The sequence below is a fragment of the Eumetopias jubatus genome, unplaced genomic scaffold, assembly GCF_037043125.1.
Source record: "Eumetopias jubatus isolate StellerSeaLion01/CBP00866 unplaced genomic scaffold, mEumJub1_p1.0 scaffold_8, whole genome shotgun sequence".
NCBI classification, from domain to species: Eukaryota; Metazoa; Chordata; class Mammalia; order Carnivora; family Otariidae; genus Eumetopias; species Eumetopias jubatus.
The window spans coordinates 126,418,073-126,436,786 of record NW_028274814.1 but is presented as its reverse complement, the minus strand read 5'-3'; the positions used below and the strand labels follow the sequence as shown (position 1 = coordinate 126,436,786).

Sequence of the window (18,714 nt, the reverse complement as noted above, 5' to 3'; positions counted from 1 at the left end):
TGTTACTCCCACAAGCTAGTACATTGACTGCTCTATGTGGTTCCAAAGCCAAGGTCAACCCCATGAGACACTTGTACCCTTGATTTTTCACGTAGGCAGTAATTCTCTTCATCCACTCGTTTATTCAATGACAACTGAGCACCTAATGTACACTAGGTTCTGTACCAAGTGCTAGGGATTCATAGATGAGTAAACATGTTCCGTACACTCAAGAAGCTCTTAGTCTACTAGGAGGGAGAAACACAAGAACAGGCAATGGCTTTACAGGTGCATTTACCTAAGATTTCCCAGGAGCTATGGAGGCCCAGGAGCACTGCACCTTAATTCACTCTCCACCCAATACATGCTTCTGGTTTCTTGCCAGGGAGGCTTGGCCTAACCCCCCTGATACTATCTTTGGTTCTCTCTTTACTGACCTCATCTAAATCTCTCTTCCTGTGGGAAGCCTTTCTTGAACGTATGGACCCATCCTTCGCTCACCCTTCTCAGAGCACCCGTCTTTGAATTTTTGATCTGGCTGTCATTTCTCTTAAACAGTTGAACTAAAAAAAACAGCTTCTCTCCTTTTTAAAAAATTGTTATTAAATACTTCATGTGCATTCATCTCAATTTCATCTCATTAATGAGATCACTAAAGAGTCCAATCTATGATCTTTATTTTTCATTTATCTTTCCCTTGACTTAATTCATACCACAACTTGATAGGTATGTGAAATGTGGCTTTATTTTGGCAGACACATTTGCTTTGGAAAATACTCAGATTATCTTTCCAGTGGTACTTGTCACATCGTGGGTGCTCTAAAAGCCTCTGCTCTCTGTGTCTGGCATTAGAGACCTGGTAGGTTTACAATTTAATTCACCATCTCTGGAAGTAACCATGGGCTTAAAGAATGGCTCAAATAGTCTTGTTCAGACTGACAAACTGATTGGTCCTGCAGCTATCTTTCCCTCCCCACTGTCATCCAGTAAAATGTTTACTAATACACACAGTACATGCAAATCAAGACAAATTGTTTTTTTGTAAACTCTTTCACAAAGCAGAGATGGGAATACTTCTCAATTCATTATTTTATGAGGCCAGCTTTGCCCTGATACTAAACCCAGACAAAGGCATTAGAAGAAAATTACAAAAGTGATCTCTTTCCAAAAATACAGATGCAAAAATCCTTAAGAAAGCATTAGCAAGATAAAGTATTAGCAAGATAAAATAATACACTATGACCAAGGGGGTGGGATAAGCATTTCAGGATTGCAAGGTTGGTTTAATTAGAAAAACATCAGTCACTGTAATTCAGCACATTAACAGAATAAAGGAGAAAAAAGATCTCTCCAGTAGATACAGAAAAAGTATGTGACCAAACTTAACATGTGACTTATTTAGATAAAAACTCTCCACAAACTAGAAATAGAACTTCCTCAACACAGAAAAGGACATCTAAGAGAAGCTGCAGCTAACACCATACTTAATGGTCAATGAACATTCTTCCCCTAGGAAGGCAAGGATACCCTCTCTCATGACTACTACTGAACATCTGATTGGATGTCCTAGTCAGTGCAATAAGGCAAGAAAAAGAAATAAAAGGCACACAGATTTAAAAAAAAAAGAAGAGGAAGAACTAAAACTGTCTTTATTTGCAGACAAAATGATTGTATATGTAGAAAAACCTAAGGAATATTCCAAAAACCTATTAGCATTAATAAGTTAATTTAGCAAGTTCTCAGGATGCAAAGTCAATATTCAAAAATCAATTATATTTCTACATACTAGAAAATAAAAATTTTACAAAATACTATTTATAACAGCATCAAAGAACATGAAATAAATTAGATTAAATTGAACAAAATAAGTACAGGACTTGGGGGGGCACCTAGGTGACACAGCTGGCTGAGCATCTGACTCCTGGTTTTGGCTCAGGTCATGATCTCAGGGTTGTGAGATCAAGCTTCACGTCAGGCTCCCAGCTCAGCATAGAGTCTGCTTAAGTTTCTCTCTCCCTCTCCTTTGTCCCCTCCCCCCTCAAATAAATAAATCTTAAAAAAAAATAAGTACAAGACTTGTACACTAAAACTAAAATATATTGCTGAAATAAATTAGACTTAAGTAGAGATATCCAATTCACAAATTAGTAGACCCATTATTGTGAAGATGTCAATTCAATATAATTCCAATCATCATCCTAGCTGGCTCTTTTGCAGAAACTGATAAACTAATTAAAAGTGCATATGGAAATTCAAAGGACCTAAAATAGGCAAAACAATTTTGAAAAAGAAGAACAAAGATGGAAATCATTACCTGATTTCAAGACTTAGCCTCAATAATCAGGACTGTGTGGTATTTAGTGAAGAGAAGACATAGATCGTAGGATGGAATAGAATCCAATAAAAAAAATTGAAGTAGTGATATGTGCTACAATATGGGTAAATCTTGAAAATATTATACTAAGTGAAAGAAGCCAGACACAAAAAGCCACACATTGTATGATTTGATTTATATGGAACGCCTGTAATTGACAAATCCATAGAGACAGAAAGTAGACCAGGGGTTGTCAAAGGCTAGGGGAAGGGAGGAATGGGGAGATATTGGTAGTGGGTGTGGAGTTTCTTTCTGAGGTGATGAAAATCTTCTGTAATTAAATACTGACAATGGTTGTATAACCTTATGAATATACTAAAAACCACTGAATTATACACTTTTAAAAATTAATGTTATGGCATGTAAATTATACTTCAATTACAAAAAAAATAATCAAGAGGTTAGAAATAGACTCACAAATGTATCGTCAATTGATTTTCAACAAAGATGCCAAAGCAGTTCAATAGAGAAAAGGTAGTCTTTTTCAAGAAACGGTGCTAGAATTGGATATACATATGGAAAAATGGAGCTTTGAAATATATTACCTTGAAGTGCTTCCTAAGCCTAAAACTATAAAAACTTCTAGAAGAAAACATTCAAAAAAGTCTTCATGACCTTGGGATATGCAAAGATTTTGTAGACACACCACTAAATGCACAAATAAAAGAAAAATTTTATAATTTGGTCCTCATCAAAATTAAAAATTTCTCTTCTTCAAAGGGTAGTGTTAAGAAAATGAAAAATGCAAGCCACAGATGGGAAATTTTCATAACATATAAATCTGACAAAGGATTTATTTCCAGAATATATTGAGAGCTCTTCAATTCAATAATAAGTCAACCCGGTTTAAAAACAGGCAAAAGATTTGAATAGACACTTCACATTAGAAGATAAATGGCTATTTTACATATGAAAAGATGCTCAACATCATTCATCGTCAAGGAAATGTATATTAAAACCCAATGAGATACTACTTTCACACCCTCTATAAAAGGTAAAATTTAAAAGACCAGTAATACGTAGCGTTGGTGAAAATGTAAAGCAGTTGGAACTCCCATACACTAACGGTGAGTATAAAATAGTACAACCACTTTGGAAAATAACTGCTAGTTTCTTATAAAGTTAACCATATATTTAACATAATGACCCAGCCATTCCACTCCTAGGTGTTTATCCAAGGGAAAAGAAAACACATGCCCACATAAATACTGGTACACAAGTGTTCACAGCAGCTTTATCCATAGTAGACTAGAACCAGAAACAACGCATATGTCCATCAACAGGTAAATGGATAAAGTGTGGTATAATCATATAACAGGATGCTTCTCACTAATACAGACTGTTGATAAATACACAACTTGGTTGAATCTCAAAAACTCTATGTTGAGTAAAAGAAATTGGACAAATAAGCGACACACGGTGTGATTCCATTTAATACGAAGTTCTACAGGAGGCAAAGCTAATCTACAATGATGATAATTATGTCAGCATTTACCACGATGGAGGAGGTTGACTGCAAAGGGCAAGAAGGTTCTTTCTGGTGTGACAGAAATGCTTTATTTCTTGTTTGTAGTGGCAGTTACAGGATTCTTTTGTCAAAACTCACAGAACCATACACTTAAAGTGGGCACATTTTATTGCACATATAGCATATTTCAATGAAGGTTAAAAAAAGGTTACAGGTTGGCCAACTAAGTCACTGAATCTAAACCTAGTAAATACAGGTTGAAATCACATAAAGCTTCATCAACACTAAACACACATGCAAATTATTTACATTATGTAAAAGCCTTGATTGTGCTATTTAGTGCTACAAATACCAGACAGGGGAATGTCCTGTAAAATCTGCCAGTTTAGTGTGAATGAGTTTAGTATTTGAGCCTTCTAAGATGGCTGCATCAAGGGTATCCCCATATGGATTCTTCAAGGAACCCAATTACCATCTCTGCTGACTTCCAATAGGGTACCTAAGCATGAAATCTGGTACGTAAGCATGAACTCTGAGTGACCCCTAAAAAGGCAACAACTCCACATCCTGGATCTGGGGGATGGCCTGTATAATTCTAAGCAGAGAGTATTCACATAAACCAAGAGAATGCTGCAGAATTATGTGAATGGAAGACCCTGAGGTTGTGCAAAGCTTTAGATGGCTCCCATTTTTCAACATTCTGGAAAATATTCAGACTAAGTACTTCAATTTCCAGTTAGAAGAATATAGTTCCCTTTATCCATGACACCTGCTCTATTATGCCTAGCAATACCTCACCTCCCTTCCTTCTTTTGATACTGATTTCTTTCTTTTTTTAAAGTAGGCTCTACACCCAACTTGGGGTTTGAACTCATGACACTGAAATCAAGAGTCACATGCTCTACTGACTGAGCCAGTCAGGCACCCCTTGGTACTGCTTTCTTTGAGAAATCATTTTCCCTCCTTCCATGGTTTCTTTATTAATATCAATTAGGAGGCCCCTGACCAGGCAACACCCCTTACCATGGGTTGGCCTAGCTGAATCATATGCCCATCAAACTTTCTTGGGATCTGAATGGTGACTACAGCATTCAAGGATGGACCATTTTAAAGTACACATTAACTGTTCTGATGACGGAGCTAGGAACTTTCCCTTATTTTTCCTGCCCAGATTCCTGATGCTCTCCTGGTTTCTGGCCTTGTTCAGGCTCAGGTATTTTGGCTTTTTTTGTGAACTGCCCCCGTCCTTCCATTCTCTTCCTTTTTTGCTAAATCAGCCAGAGTTGGTTTCTGTTGCTTGCAGTATAACCCAGCTGATATAACACAAAAGTGAAAAATCCAAAGAAAGTAGCCAAAGCAGCGGCTTGGTTTAGTCTTGGCTTGGGTGTAGGAGACCTGGCTTCCAGTCCTAGCTCTACTACTTATTAGCTATGTGACTCTCTGGTGTTTGGGCAGGCCATTGTTGAGCGTCAGTTTGCTCATCTTCAGAATGTTCCATTAGTAGTTCTTAAATGCCTTGTGTGCCAGGCAAAGAAAATCAAAATGCAGTTTGATGTGTTTTTGAAAAGTGTTTATGTCCCACAGGATTTTTGAAAGAATCACACAAAATGACGTTCCATGAGAACTTTTTATCATATATAAGGATATTACCTAAGTAAATAAAAACCTTCTCTTTCTGAGCATCTTATAAATTACTTTTGCTCTGGTCCCTGAGGGGTAATCGGTTACTCTTTCCACAGGTAATTTAGTTGTTGGACCTGATGTGGTTATCTTGTTGATGATTAGTACATGCATCCAATGACTGCTTAAGCCTTTCTTGGCTGTACTTTAAATCAGGCAATTATATAAAATCTCTCTGTTGGCAAAATAAAGTATTTTCTGGAGTCAATTCAGAAATCTGGAGTGCTTCTCTGTATTAATTTTCCAATAATTATTTTATAAAAAATCATGTACACACAAAAATCCAACCCTTTTGTCCTTCTGCATGTTACTATGAGGCTCTTATTTTGATATTAGGGCACAGTGACCAACTTTTGGCAGAGCGACTTGAGGATATAATTAACAGCTGACATACACTCTGCTTCCTGGACTCCTGATTTCTCTGGGAACACATTTAGAGCTGGGCAATAATGACCTATAGGCACAACTGGATTTATTCTATTCTTAAATCTCTTAAAATATCCAAGTCAATGTGAAAAGTACAAATGAACTGCAGATCACTAAGCCTGAGTTTTAAGGACAGAAACAAATCATTTAAGATGAAAAAAATTGTAATTCAAACCAATATTAAGGAATTTGCTCCAGATGACAAGCTATCTTGACTCAAGAAATGGACACATTTGCACACACATGTATACACATGTACACAGGCGTACAAATGAAACCAACCAATAAAACACTGGAAAGGAAAACACCGCTACAAACATATTACTGTCGTTCAGGTTTCAGATTCAGGTTCTATGTAGGGTTCTATTTCCATTAATCCCTCTCTCCCTTTGGAGCTAAAACAATACAGCCCTGAAGTCACAGAATTTTGGTTGTGGAAGGATCCTTAGAAGTCATTTAATCTTATCTGCCACTTAGGGCTAGCGCTCCCTCTGCCGATGCCCCAAAGAAAGTCAGTAACTCGTTTGAAGACAGGTAGTGTTGTGTAGCGGTTCAACATACATGCTTTGGGGCAGAGACATGTCTGGCTTGCTCAGGCTTTAGCAGTCACCTAGGGTAAGTACCTTAACCCCAATTTCTTCATGTATATGTTCTTAAAGATTTTTTATTTATTTACTTGAGAGAGAGAGCACAAGCAGGAGGAGTGGCAGAGGGAGCGGGAGAAGCAGGCTCCCTGGAGCCCGACGACGTGGGGCTCGATCCCAGGACCCTGGGATCATGACCTGAGCCGAAGGCAGACGCTTAATGACTGAGCCACCCAGGCGCCCCCATTTCTTCATTTATAAATAGTGAGTGATAACAGTGCCAGATTCATAGGGCTTTGTGAGGCCTGAAAGGGCTAATAAAGGTAAAACATCTGGCACATAGTAAGGACTTGGTATACAAAAAGTGTTCAACAAAATGATAGCTGGCTATTACTACTAGCAATAGTGCCAGCTATCTATTACTATTACTATCTATTATCTATTACTACTAGCGATAGTGCCAGCTATCTATTACTATTACTATCTATTATCTATTACTACTAGCGATAGTGCCAGCTATCTATTACTATTACTATCTATTATCTATTACTACTAGCGATAGTGCCAGCTATCTATTACTATTACTATCTATTATCTATTACTACTAGCGATAGTGCCAGCTATCTATTACTATTACTATCTATTATCTATTACTACTAGCGATAGTGCCAGCTATCTATTACTATTACTATCTATTATCTATTACTACTAGCGATAGTGCCAGCTATCTATTACTATTACTATCTATTATCTATTACTACTAGCGATAGTGCCAGCTATCTATTACTATTACTATCTATTATCTATTACTACTAGCAATAGTGCCAGCTATCTATTACTATTACTATCTATTATCTATTACTACTAGCAATAGTGCCAGCTATCTATTACTATTACTATCTATTATCTATTACTACTAGCAATAGTGCCAGCTATCTATTACTATTACTATCTATTATCTATTACTACTAGTAATAGAGAGGCCCATTCCAAGCTTAAAATAGCTCCAGCTGCTAAAAACGTCAAAACTGGCTGCCTGTGATTTCCCTCCATGGATCCTAGTCTGCCCTACGGAGCTTAACTCAAAGTCCCTGAATCAATAACAACAGGAAGGCAGTGCTCCTGGTCCACATGCATCTCCTTGTTACCAAACAGAATGTGCACAGCTTCATGGACTGTTCCTGCTATGACCCTCCACGACCCAGGCCCTCTTCCCTGGACATGCTCCAGACTCTTGGAGCCCCTTTAAAAGCGGCACCTGTTTGGCTTTGTTTACATAAGGCTACCATATTGACTAGCTTGACAGAAAAGCTCAGTCCACGAGGGGTGGGGGTGAAGTGGGTGGATCATCTAACAGCCTTATAGTGTAGTGAATTAAAGCCCAGAAGCTAGTGTTAAGAGTTTGCCCATGAGGGAATCTGATAAGCCAGTCTTTTGCCAGCTGTGCAACATCTGGCATCTCAATTCCCTCGCCTGTGAAATAAAGGGTATGGCAGTACCTACTTAACTAAGTAACTGTGAGGTTTCATTGAGGTACCACGTTCTCTACTCCCAGGCTTTCTTGACCCCTCTTCCAGTCCAGTTTTAATGCCCACTAGTTCACGAACCTGCTTCATCAGGGTTACCAAGGATCCTCATGCAGTCATATCCAGTGGTCAAGCCTTGGCCTCCATTTTTCTTGACCACTTAGCAGACTGATTATGTCTTCATTCTCCAAACACTTTGTTCACTTGTCTTACAGAACATCACCAGCTCCTGGCTTCCCTCACCTCTCTGGCTACTCTTTCACGGTCACCTTTGCTGGATCCTTCTCTGTTTGAGCTCTAGATGCTCTAGAGTCCCAAATCAGGCCTCTTCAGTGTCGACACTCACTCCCCACGTAATTTCATCTAGTGTAATATTGTGGCTAAGAGCATGAACAGTGTAGCCAGACCACCTGGGTGAGTCCCAGTTCCATAGCTTACAAGTTGTGTCATGGATGCAAGAGATCTAACCTTTCTATCCCTCAGTTTCCTCATCCATAAAATGGTGAGTAATTTCCTAAAGTTGTTGCAAAGATCAAATTAGTTAATACAGGTAAAGTGCTTAGCATGTGGTAAACACATGCTAGCTATTACTCAGTTTCGTGGCTTTATCTATCATAAATATACTGGTGAGTCCTGAATGTATACCCCCAGTATCCACCATTCCCCTGAACTCTCGTCTCTTATATCCACATGCCTACCTGACGTGTCCATGTTGATGCCAAACAAGATCTCAAAGTTCATATATCTAAAACTGAACCCTGATTCCATACCACCTCCCTCCCTGCCTTCCCCTAGTTGTCCCACCTCACAAATAGCCATCACAATTCACCCTGCTGCTCAGGTGAAAACCTTAGCATCATCTTCAACTCCTCCCTTTTCTCCTTCATCCAACTTTCAGCAAATCATTTTGTTCAACTTTCAAAATACATCCAGAATCCGACTTGTTTGTAATTCTTCCACCACTGCCACCTGGACCATTAGTTCTCGCTGGAGCAACTGCAATACCACCTACTTGGTGGCCCTGTTTCCCTCCCCTCATTGCTCCGGTATGATCTATTCTCTACCCAGAAGCCAGAGTAGTCTTTAAAAATGAAAATCACATGTTGCCCTCCTACTCAAAACTCTCCAATGACTTCCCATCACACTTGGAATCAACTCTCAACTCTCATTTCCTAGCAAGGCTCTATAGGACCTGCCTTTGTCTACCTCTCGGCCTCGTCTCCTCCCACTCTCTCTCTGCCTACTTTACTCCAGCCACACTGTCTGCTCTTGTCTGTCCAACTTCACGTGCAAGCTTCACACCTTTGCACTTGCAGCTCCCTCTGGCTGGAATGTTCTTCTCTCACATTTTCACATGCCCCTTCCTCTTTCCTTTGCAAACTCTGCTCAAATGTTACTTCTTAGAGAGGTCTTCCCAGTCTACCTTATCTTAAAAAACACCACCTCTCCAACTCCTGCCCCATTGCTCTCTGCCCTTTTTTCCTACCTTTCTTCATAGCACTTAACACATCTGACAATATACGTTATGTGTTTGTTTGCCATGCCTACTAGAATGTCAGCTCCTCGGGGATCACAACATTGTTTTGTTCACTACAGTACTCACAGCAACTAAGCAGTGTCTTGGATACAGCAGGTGCTCAATAAATATATATTTTTTAATGCATGAAGAAATGACTATGCTTGGCACAGTTCTTGGGACATGGGCAGACAGCTATAAATTTGTGATGTCGATTTTAGAAGTTAAAAAAAATGTTTAACAGAAAAGTCAAAATTCTTTAGTGATACTCAAGACATCAAAAACATAAACACATCATATTTCCACCCAATTTCAATATATACACATTATATTATACTTACTTGGAGTTTCTTCTAAAATTTCTTGGAACTTGGTTCTCTCATAATCCACCAACTGGCGTTGAAGATGTGGTCTGAGACTCCTAATTGTAAAATTGACCATGTCCATTTTCATGAGGTCCAGGACATGAAATATTTGTCTAAAAATTTTAGAGTTAAAATAATTAGAGAAGTGATTAAGAAATTAAGCTGAAATTCATTAACTGTGATCTATTTTACAGACTGGAAAAGATAAACATCCCCAAATAGTTTTGAAATTCCCATTGCCATTGGCAAGGTCACTTTTCATAGAAGGCATTACACTTGCATTCCAAATGTAATCTTCACAGATCTCAAGAGTATTTGCTTTAGCAAACACAATACTTCCAGCTGATCCATTACACCTGGCCGTAAACTGATAGACACTAAGAAGCATAAACAATGAGTCTTAATAAGACAAAGAACATTCAAGAAGGAATTTTCATTGGAAAGCCCTGAAATTTTAAGGAGTCTGAACGAAGTGTACATGGTTTCTATTCCTACTGGAATTGGGGGCGGTAGAGAGAAAAGAAAAAAAAAAAGGACAGGGCAGGGAGGCACAAAAATACTTAGCTTTGCTTATCTGGTTTTCTTCTAAGATCAAGGATTCCTTTGGGAGACCAGTTATTATTCTGTGTTGCTCAATTCCCACATTCCCTTTTCTTTTGTTTTTTTTAATATTTATTTATTTGAGTGAGAGAGAGCATGAGCAGGAGGGGCAGAGGGAGAGAGAATCTCAAGCAGTCACTGCACCGAGGGTGGGGACCAATTCAGGGCTTGATCTCATGACCCTGAGGTCATGACCTGAGCCAAAAACAAGAGTCAAACACTTAACCAACTGCACCATATAGGTACCTGCTGCCCCACACTTCCCTTTTGAATGAACTCAAAGGTACTCTCAGAAAATGCAAGCAGCAAAAGTGCTAACCTCAGCACCTCCACGATGTTGCTGGTAGCCTTGAGCTCTCTGATATCGTCATCTCGCACGGGAGCACACAGCTTTCCCATTGTAGTGATGACATAGTTGGCCAGGCCTTGGATGTCAACAGCACTGTGCTCAGCCTGTTGCCTAATGAGGTCTGTGTCCAAAACTTCACAGATTTGGTTGCGAAGTCGGTTGCCGCCAGGAGTCAAAAAAGAGAGGAGAATCTACATAGGGAAAGGAAAGTTAACAGCATTGTTACATGAATAAGGGTTGTCATTTTTTACTTCAGTGTCTAGATGACTAAGCTCCTTGTCCATATTTTAATGCCCTGGATGCCAAGAAGCTTATACTGACTGGTGGTGGGTCAGAGGAGCACTCTAGTGTCTCAACTCTAAAAAGAAAGCTCTACCTTCTGAATTAAAGTGCCCCCACCCCTGCCTCCAACCCATGGAAGTTACTGAAACTATGAGAATAAGAGCAACTGGCAAGGAAGGAGTATTACTGAAATAACTTCAAAAAGTTTACATTGGGGTAGGAGCAAGATGGCGGGGGAGTAGACCTAAATTTCCACTCCTCCCAGGAATTCAGCTACATAGGGATCAAACCATTCTGAACACCTACGAACTCAACAAGAGATCGAAGAAAAGAATAACAGCAACTCTCTGAACAGAAAAGCAACCACTTTCTGGAAGGTAGGATGCGTGGAGAAGTGAATCCGAGGCAATATTCGGGAGGATAGACAGCGGGGGAGGAGGCCTCCATCAGGTGCTTCTGGCAAGTGATAGAGCAGCGGAGCACAAAATTGGAATTTTTAGAAGTTGGCTCCGCTGAGGGACCTTGCTCCAGTGGCTAAGTGGGGGATGGAACCCTGCTGGGACAGTGTGGTCTCAGGACCCTTGGGGTACAGAAAGACCGGGGGTGCCTGAGTGCGGCAGAGCTCCCAGGTATCGGGGCAGGGAAGCCGGCTGCAGAGACAGAGCCGAGGTGCAGGCTCTCAGCTTGGGGTTGCCATAAACTGTGATCTGCGGCACAGTCACGCCACTGCTCTTCCAGCAGGGACCCAACAAGCAGCAGAGCTGGGGAGACTCCCCTTCCTCCCCCGGGAGGAGTGGTGCGGGACCACACTGCAGGGATCTGCTGGGTTTGGAGACTCCAAACGGGAGCGGGTGCCAGAGATAGAAATGTTCGGTCACAGGCCAGGCGAGCACGGTGTGCAGCCGAAGACCGGGGAGACGGGAGTGATTGACTGCTTTTCTCTGGGGGCGCACTGAGGAGCGGGGCCCCTAGTTCTCGGCTCCTCTGGGGCAGAGATTGGGAGGCCGCCATTTTCACTCTGGACCTCCAAAGCTGAATGGAAAGCTTGCAGGGAACGAAAGCTCCCAAAAGCAAACCCGAGCAGATCACTTAGCCCAGACCTCCAAGGGCGGGGCAATTCTGCCTCCAGACATTTGGGAACCACTGCAACAGGCCCCTCCCCCAGAAGATCAGCAAGAACAGCCAGCCAAGACCAAGTTTACAGATCAATGAGAACGGCAAAACTCCAGCGCCAGGGGAATACAGCACAGAGAATTCATGGCTTTTTTCCCATGATTCTTTAGTCTTTCAAAGTTAATTTTTTTAACTTTCTTTTTCTTTTTTTAACTTTCTTTTTCTTTTCTTTTTTTTTGAATTTTTCTTTTTCTCTTTTTCAACCAACATCTTATCAATCCCTTTTTTAAAAAATCTTTTTTATTTTTCATTTTTAGAGTCATATTCTATCCCTTCATAGTAGTTAACCTTATTTCTCGTATATATATATATATATATATGTTGTTCTCTCCTTAAAATTTTGGGATACAGTTTCTTCTAGCAGGCCAAAATATACCCTAAATCTCTAGTGTATGGCTTTGTTCTAGTCTCCTGCTGGATCACATTCTCTCCCCCCCTTTTTTTTTTAAATCCTCTTCTTTCTTTTTTTCAACCAACTTCTTATCTTATCAATTCCTTTTATAAAATCTTTTATAATTTTCATCTTTACAGTCATATTCCATCCCTTCATAGCATTAACCCTTATTTTTGTACATATATAAGATTTTCCTTCTTTAAAATTTTGCAAGGCACTTTCTTCTAACAGACCAAAATACGCCCAAAATCTAGTGTGTGGCACTGATTTATGCACCAGCCTGATCATATTTGATCATATTCTTTGTTGTTGTTTGTTGTTGTTGTTTGTCTGTTTGTTTTTATCTTTTTCTTTTTTCTTTCTTTCCCTTTCTTTTCCCCTGGTTTCAGGTCTCTTCTGATTTGTTTAGTGTATATTTTTCTGGGGACTTTGTTACTCTGTTAGCATTTTGTTCTCTCATTCATCTATTCTCCTCTGGACAAAATGACAAGGTGGAAAAAATCACCTCAACAAAAAGAACAAGAGGCAGTACCGACTGCCAGGGACCTACTCAATATGGACATTAGTATGATGCCGGAACTAGAGTTCAGAATGATGATTTTAAAGATACTAGCTGGGCTTGAAAAAAAGCATGGAAGTTATTAGAGAAACCCTTTCTGGAGAAATAAAAGAACTAACATCTAACCAAGCCGAAATCAAAAAGGCTATTAATGAGGTGCAATAAAAAATGGGGGCGCTAACTGCTAGGATAAATGAGTCAGAAGAGAGAATTAGTGATATAGAAGACCAAATGATGGAAAATAAAGAAGCTGAGAAAAAGAGAGATAAACAACTACTGGATCATGAGGGCGGAATTCAAGAGAGAAGTGATACCATAAGACAAAACAACATTAGAATAATTGGGATCCCAGAAAAAGAAGAAAGAGAGAGAGGGGCAGAAGGTATATTGGAGCAAATAATAGCAGAGAACTTACCTAATTTGGGGAAGGAAACAGGCATCAAAATCCAGGAGGCACAGAAAGCCCCTCTCAAAATCAATAAAAATAGGTCAATATCCCGACATCTAATAGTAAAACTTACAAGTCTCAGAGACAAAGAAAAAATCCTGAAAGCAGCTCGGGAGAAGAGAAATGTAATCTATAATGGTAGAAACATTGGATTGGCAACAGACCTATCTACAGAGACCTGGCAGGCCAGAAAGGACTGGCATGATATATTCAGAGCACAAAATGAGAAAAATATGCAGCCAAGAACACTATATACAGATAGGTTGTCGTTGAAAATAGAAGGAGAGATAAAAACCTTCCAGGACAAACAAAAACTAAAGGAATTTGCAAACATGAAACCAGCCCTACAAGAAATATTGAAGGGGGTCCTCTAAGCAAAGAGAGAGCCTAAAAGTAACATAGATCAGAAAGGAACACAGACAATATACAGTAACAGTCACCTTACAGGCAATACAATGGCACTAAATTCATATCTTTCAATAGTTACCCTTTATGTAAATGGGCTAAATGCCCCAATCAAAAGACACAGGGTATCAGACTGGATAAAGAAACAAGACCCATCGATATGCTGTTTGCAAGAGACTCATTTTAGACCCAAAGACACCCCCATATTGAAAGTGAGGGGGGTGGAAAACCATTTACCATGCTAATGGACATCAAAAGAAAGCTGGGGTGGCAATCCTTATATCAGAACAATTAGATTTTAAACCAAAGACTGTAATAAGAGATGAGGAAGGACACTATATCATACTTAAAGGGTCTATCCAAAAAGAAGATCTAACAATTGTAAATATCTATGCCCCTAATATGGGAGCAGCCAATTATATAAGCCAATTAATGACAAAAGCAAAGAAACACATCGACAACAATACAGTAATAGTGGGAGACTTTAACACCCCCCTCACAGAAATGGACAGATCATCTAAGCAAAAGATCAACAAGGAAATAAAGACTTTAAATGACACACTGGACAAAATGGACTTCACAGATATATTCAGAACATTCCATCCCAACACAACAGAATACACATTCTTCTCTAGTGCCCATGGAACATTCTCCAGAATAGATCACATCCTAGGTCACAAATCAGGTCTCAACTGGTACCAAAAGATTGGGATCATTCCTTGCATATTTTCAGACCACAATGCTTTGAAACTAGAACTCAATCACAAGAGGAAAGTCGGAAAGAACTCAAATACATGGAGGCTAAAGAGCATCCTACTAAAGAATGAATGGGTCAACCAGGAAATTAAAGAAGAATTAAAAAAATTCATGGAAACCAATGAAAATGAAAACACAACTGTTCAAAATCTTTGGGATGCAGCAAAGGCAGTCCTGAGAGGAAAGTATATAGCAATACAAGCCTTTCTCAAGAAACAAGAAAGGTCTCAAATACACAACCTAACCCTACACCTAAAGGAACTAGAGAAAACAGCAAATAAAGCCTAAACCCAGCAGGAGAAGAGAAATAATAAAGATCAGAGCAGAAATCAATGAAATAGAAACCAAAAGAACAGTAGAACAGATCAACAAAACTAGGAGCTGGTTCTTTGAAAGAATTAACAAGATTGATAAACCCCTGGCCAGACTTAGCAAAAAGAAAAGAGAAAGGACCCAAATAAATAAAATCATGAATGAAAGAGGAGAGATCACAACCAACACCAAAGAAATACAAACAATTATAAAAACATATTATAAGGAACTATATGCCAGCAAATTAGATAATCTGGAAGAAATGGATACATTCCTAGAGATGTATCAACTACCAAAACTGAACCAGGAAGAAATAGAACACCAGAACAGACCTATAACCACTAAGGAAATTGAAACAGTCATCAAAAATCTCCCAACAAACAAAAGCCCAGGGACAGATGGCTTCCCAGGGGAATTCTACCAAACATTTAAAGAAGAATTAATACCTATTCTTCTGAAACTGTTCCAAAAAATGGAAATGGAAGGAAAACTTCCAAACTTGTTTTATGAGGCCAACATTACCTTGATTGCCAAACCAGACAAAGACCCCATCAAAAAAGGAGAATTACAGACCAATATCCTTGATGAACATGGATGCAAAAATTCTCACCAAAATACTACCCAATAGGATCCAACAGCACATTAAAAGGGTTATTCACCACGACCAATTGGGATTTATCCCTGGGATGCAAGGTTGGTTCAACATCCGCAAATCAATGTGATACAATACATTAATAAAAGAAAGAACAAGAACCATATGATCCTCTCAATAGATGCAGAAAAAACATTTGACAAAGTACAGCGTCCTTTCTTGATCAAAACTCTTCAGAGTATAGGGATAGAGGGTACATACCTTAATATCGTAAAAGCCATCTATGAAAAACCCACAGCAAATATCATTCTCAATGGGGAAAAACTGAGAGCTTTCCCCCTAAGGTCAGGAACACAGCAGGGATGTCCACTATCATCACTGCTATTCAACATAGTATTAGAAGTCCTGGCCACAGCAATTAGACAACAAAAAGAAATCAAAGGCATCCAAATCGGCAAAGAAGAAGTCAAACTCTCACTGTTTGCAGATGACATGATACTTTATGTGGAAAACCCAAAAGACTCCACCCCAAAACTACTAGAACTCATACAGGAATTCAGTAAAGTAGCAGGATATAAAATCAATGCGCAGAAATCAGTGACCTTCCTATACACCAACAACAAGAGAGAAGAAAGAGAAATTAAGGAGTCGACCCCATTTACAATTGCACCCAAAACCATAAGATACCTAGGAATAAATCTAACCAAAGAGGCAAAGAATCTGTACTCAGAAAACTATAAAATACTCATGAAAGAAATCGAGGAAGACACAAAGAATTGGAAAAACGTTCCATGCTCATGGATTGGAAGAACAAATATTGTGAAGATGTCAATGCTACCTAGAGCAATCTACACATTCAATGCAGTCCTTATGAAAATACCAACAACTTTTTTCAAAGAAATGGAGCAAATAATCCTAAAGTTTGTATGGAACCAGAAAAGACCCCGAGTAGCCAGAAGAATGTTGAAAAAGAAAAGCAAAGCTGGTGGCATCACAATTCCAGACTTCAAGCTCTATTACAAAGCTGTCATCATCAAGACAGTATGGTACTGGCACAAAAACAGACACATAGATCAGTGGAACAGAATAGAGAGCCCAGAAGTGGACCCTCAACTCTATGGTCAACTAATCTTCGACAAAGCAAGAAAGAATGTCCAATGGAAAAAAGACAATCTCTTCAACAAATGGTGTTGGGAAAATTGGACAGCCACATGCAGAAGAATAAAACTGGACCATTTCCTTACACCACACACAAAAATAGACTCCAAATGGTTGAAAGACCTAAATGTGAGACAGAAGTCCATCAAAATCCTATAGTAGAACACAGGCAGCAACCTCTTCGACCTCAGCCTCAGCAACTTCTTCCTAGAAACATCGCCAAAGGCAAGGGAAGCAAGGGCAAAAATGAACTATTGGGACTTCATCAAGATAAAAAGCTTTTGCACAGCAAAAGAAACAGTCAACAAAACCAAAAGACAACCGACAGAATGGGAGAAGATATTTGCAAATGACACATCAGATAAAGGGCTCGTATTGAAAATCTATAAAGAACTTATCAAACTCAACACCCAAAGAACAAATGATCCAATCAAGAAATGGGCAGAAGACATGAACAGACATTTTTCCAAAGAAGACATCCAAATGGCCAACAGACACATGAAAAAGTGCTCAACATCACTCGGCATCAGGGAAATCCAAATCAAAACCTCAATGAGATACCACCTCACACGAGTCAGAATGGCTAAAATTAATAAGTCAAGAAATGACAGATGTTGGCGAGGATGTGGAGAAAGGGGAACCCACCTACACTGTTGGTGGGAATGCAAGCTGGTGCAGCCACTCTGGAAAACAGTATGGAGGTTCCTCAAACAGTTGAAAATAGAGCTACCATACGATCCAACAATTGCACTACTGGGTATTTACCCCAAAGATACAAATGCAGGGATCCGAAGGGGTACGTGCACGCCGATGTTTATAGCAGCAATGTCCACAATAGCCAAACTATGGAAAGAGCCAAGATGTCCATCGACAGATGAATGGATAAAGAAGATGTGGTATATATAAAGAATGGAATATTTTGCAGCCATCAAAAGGAATGAAAACTTGCCATTTGCAATGACGTGGATGGAACTGGATGATATTATGCTGAGCGAATTAAGTCAATCAGAGAAAGACATGTATCATATGACCTCACTGATATGAGGAATTCTTCATCTCAGGAAACAAACTGAGGGTTGCTGGAGTGGTGGGGGTGGGAGGGATGTGGTGGCTGGGTGATAGACATTGGGGGGTGGTATGTGCTATGTGAGCGCTGTGAATTGTGTAAGACTGTTAAATCATAGACCTGTACCTCTGAAACAAATAATACATTATATGTTAAAAAAAAAAAAGAAGAAGAAGAAGATAGCAGGAAGGGAAGAATGAATGGGGGGAAATCAGAGGGGGAGACGAACCATGAGAGACTATGGACTCTGAGAAACAAACTGAGGGTTCTAGAGGGGAGGGGCGATGGGTTAGCCAGGTGATGGGTATTAAAGAGGGCATGTACTGCATGGAGCACTGGGTGTTATATGCAAACAATGAATCATGGAACACTACATGAAGAACTAATGATGTAATGTATGGTGATTAACATAAAAAAAAAAGTTTACATTTAAACCATGCAAAGAAAGAACAAGTTGCAGATCATAGCTCCACAAGAACCCTTTAAAGAAGAACAAATGGAAATACCCCATGGGCTCCATTAGTATATTTTACATATAAAATATTTATTATGTATTATACAAGCAACCTATCCTGAGTATTCACCACACAGCAGGCACTGTGCTTACATACACAGCACATGGTTAGAAGTACGGGCTCTAAGCCAGAGCACCTCAGCTCAAGTCCCTCTCTACCCCTCAAAGCTGTGTGACCCTGGGTGAGT

The 18,714-nt window shown here is 39.5% G+C and overlaps 1 protein-coding gene across 2 annotated transcripts in view; it reads right to left on the bottom strand.

The window, feature by feature from the left end:
* The window catches only part of TCP11L2 (t-complex 11 like 2), a 48,943-nt gene that overhangs the window by 14,814 nt on the left and 15,415 nt on the right, over window positions 1-18,714 (bottom strand). For both annotated transcript variants that reach the window (XM_028121603.2, XM_028121604.2), the window contains 2 exons: window positions 10,838-11,058; window positions 9,895-10,031 (listed from right to left, as the gene is read on the bottom strand). In XM_028121603.2, coding sequence (XP_027977404.1) covers window positions 9,895-10,031; window positions 10,838-11,058 — 358 coding nt within the window. The remainder of the gene's footprint in view (window positions 1-9,894; window positions 10,032-10,837; window positions 11,059-18,714) is intronic.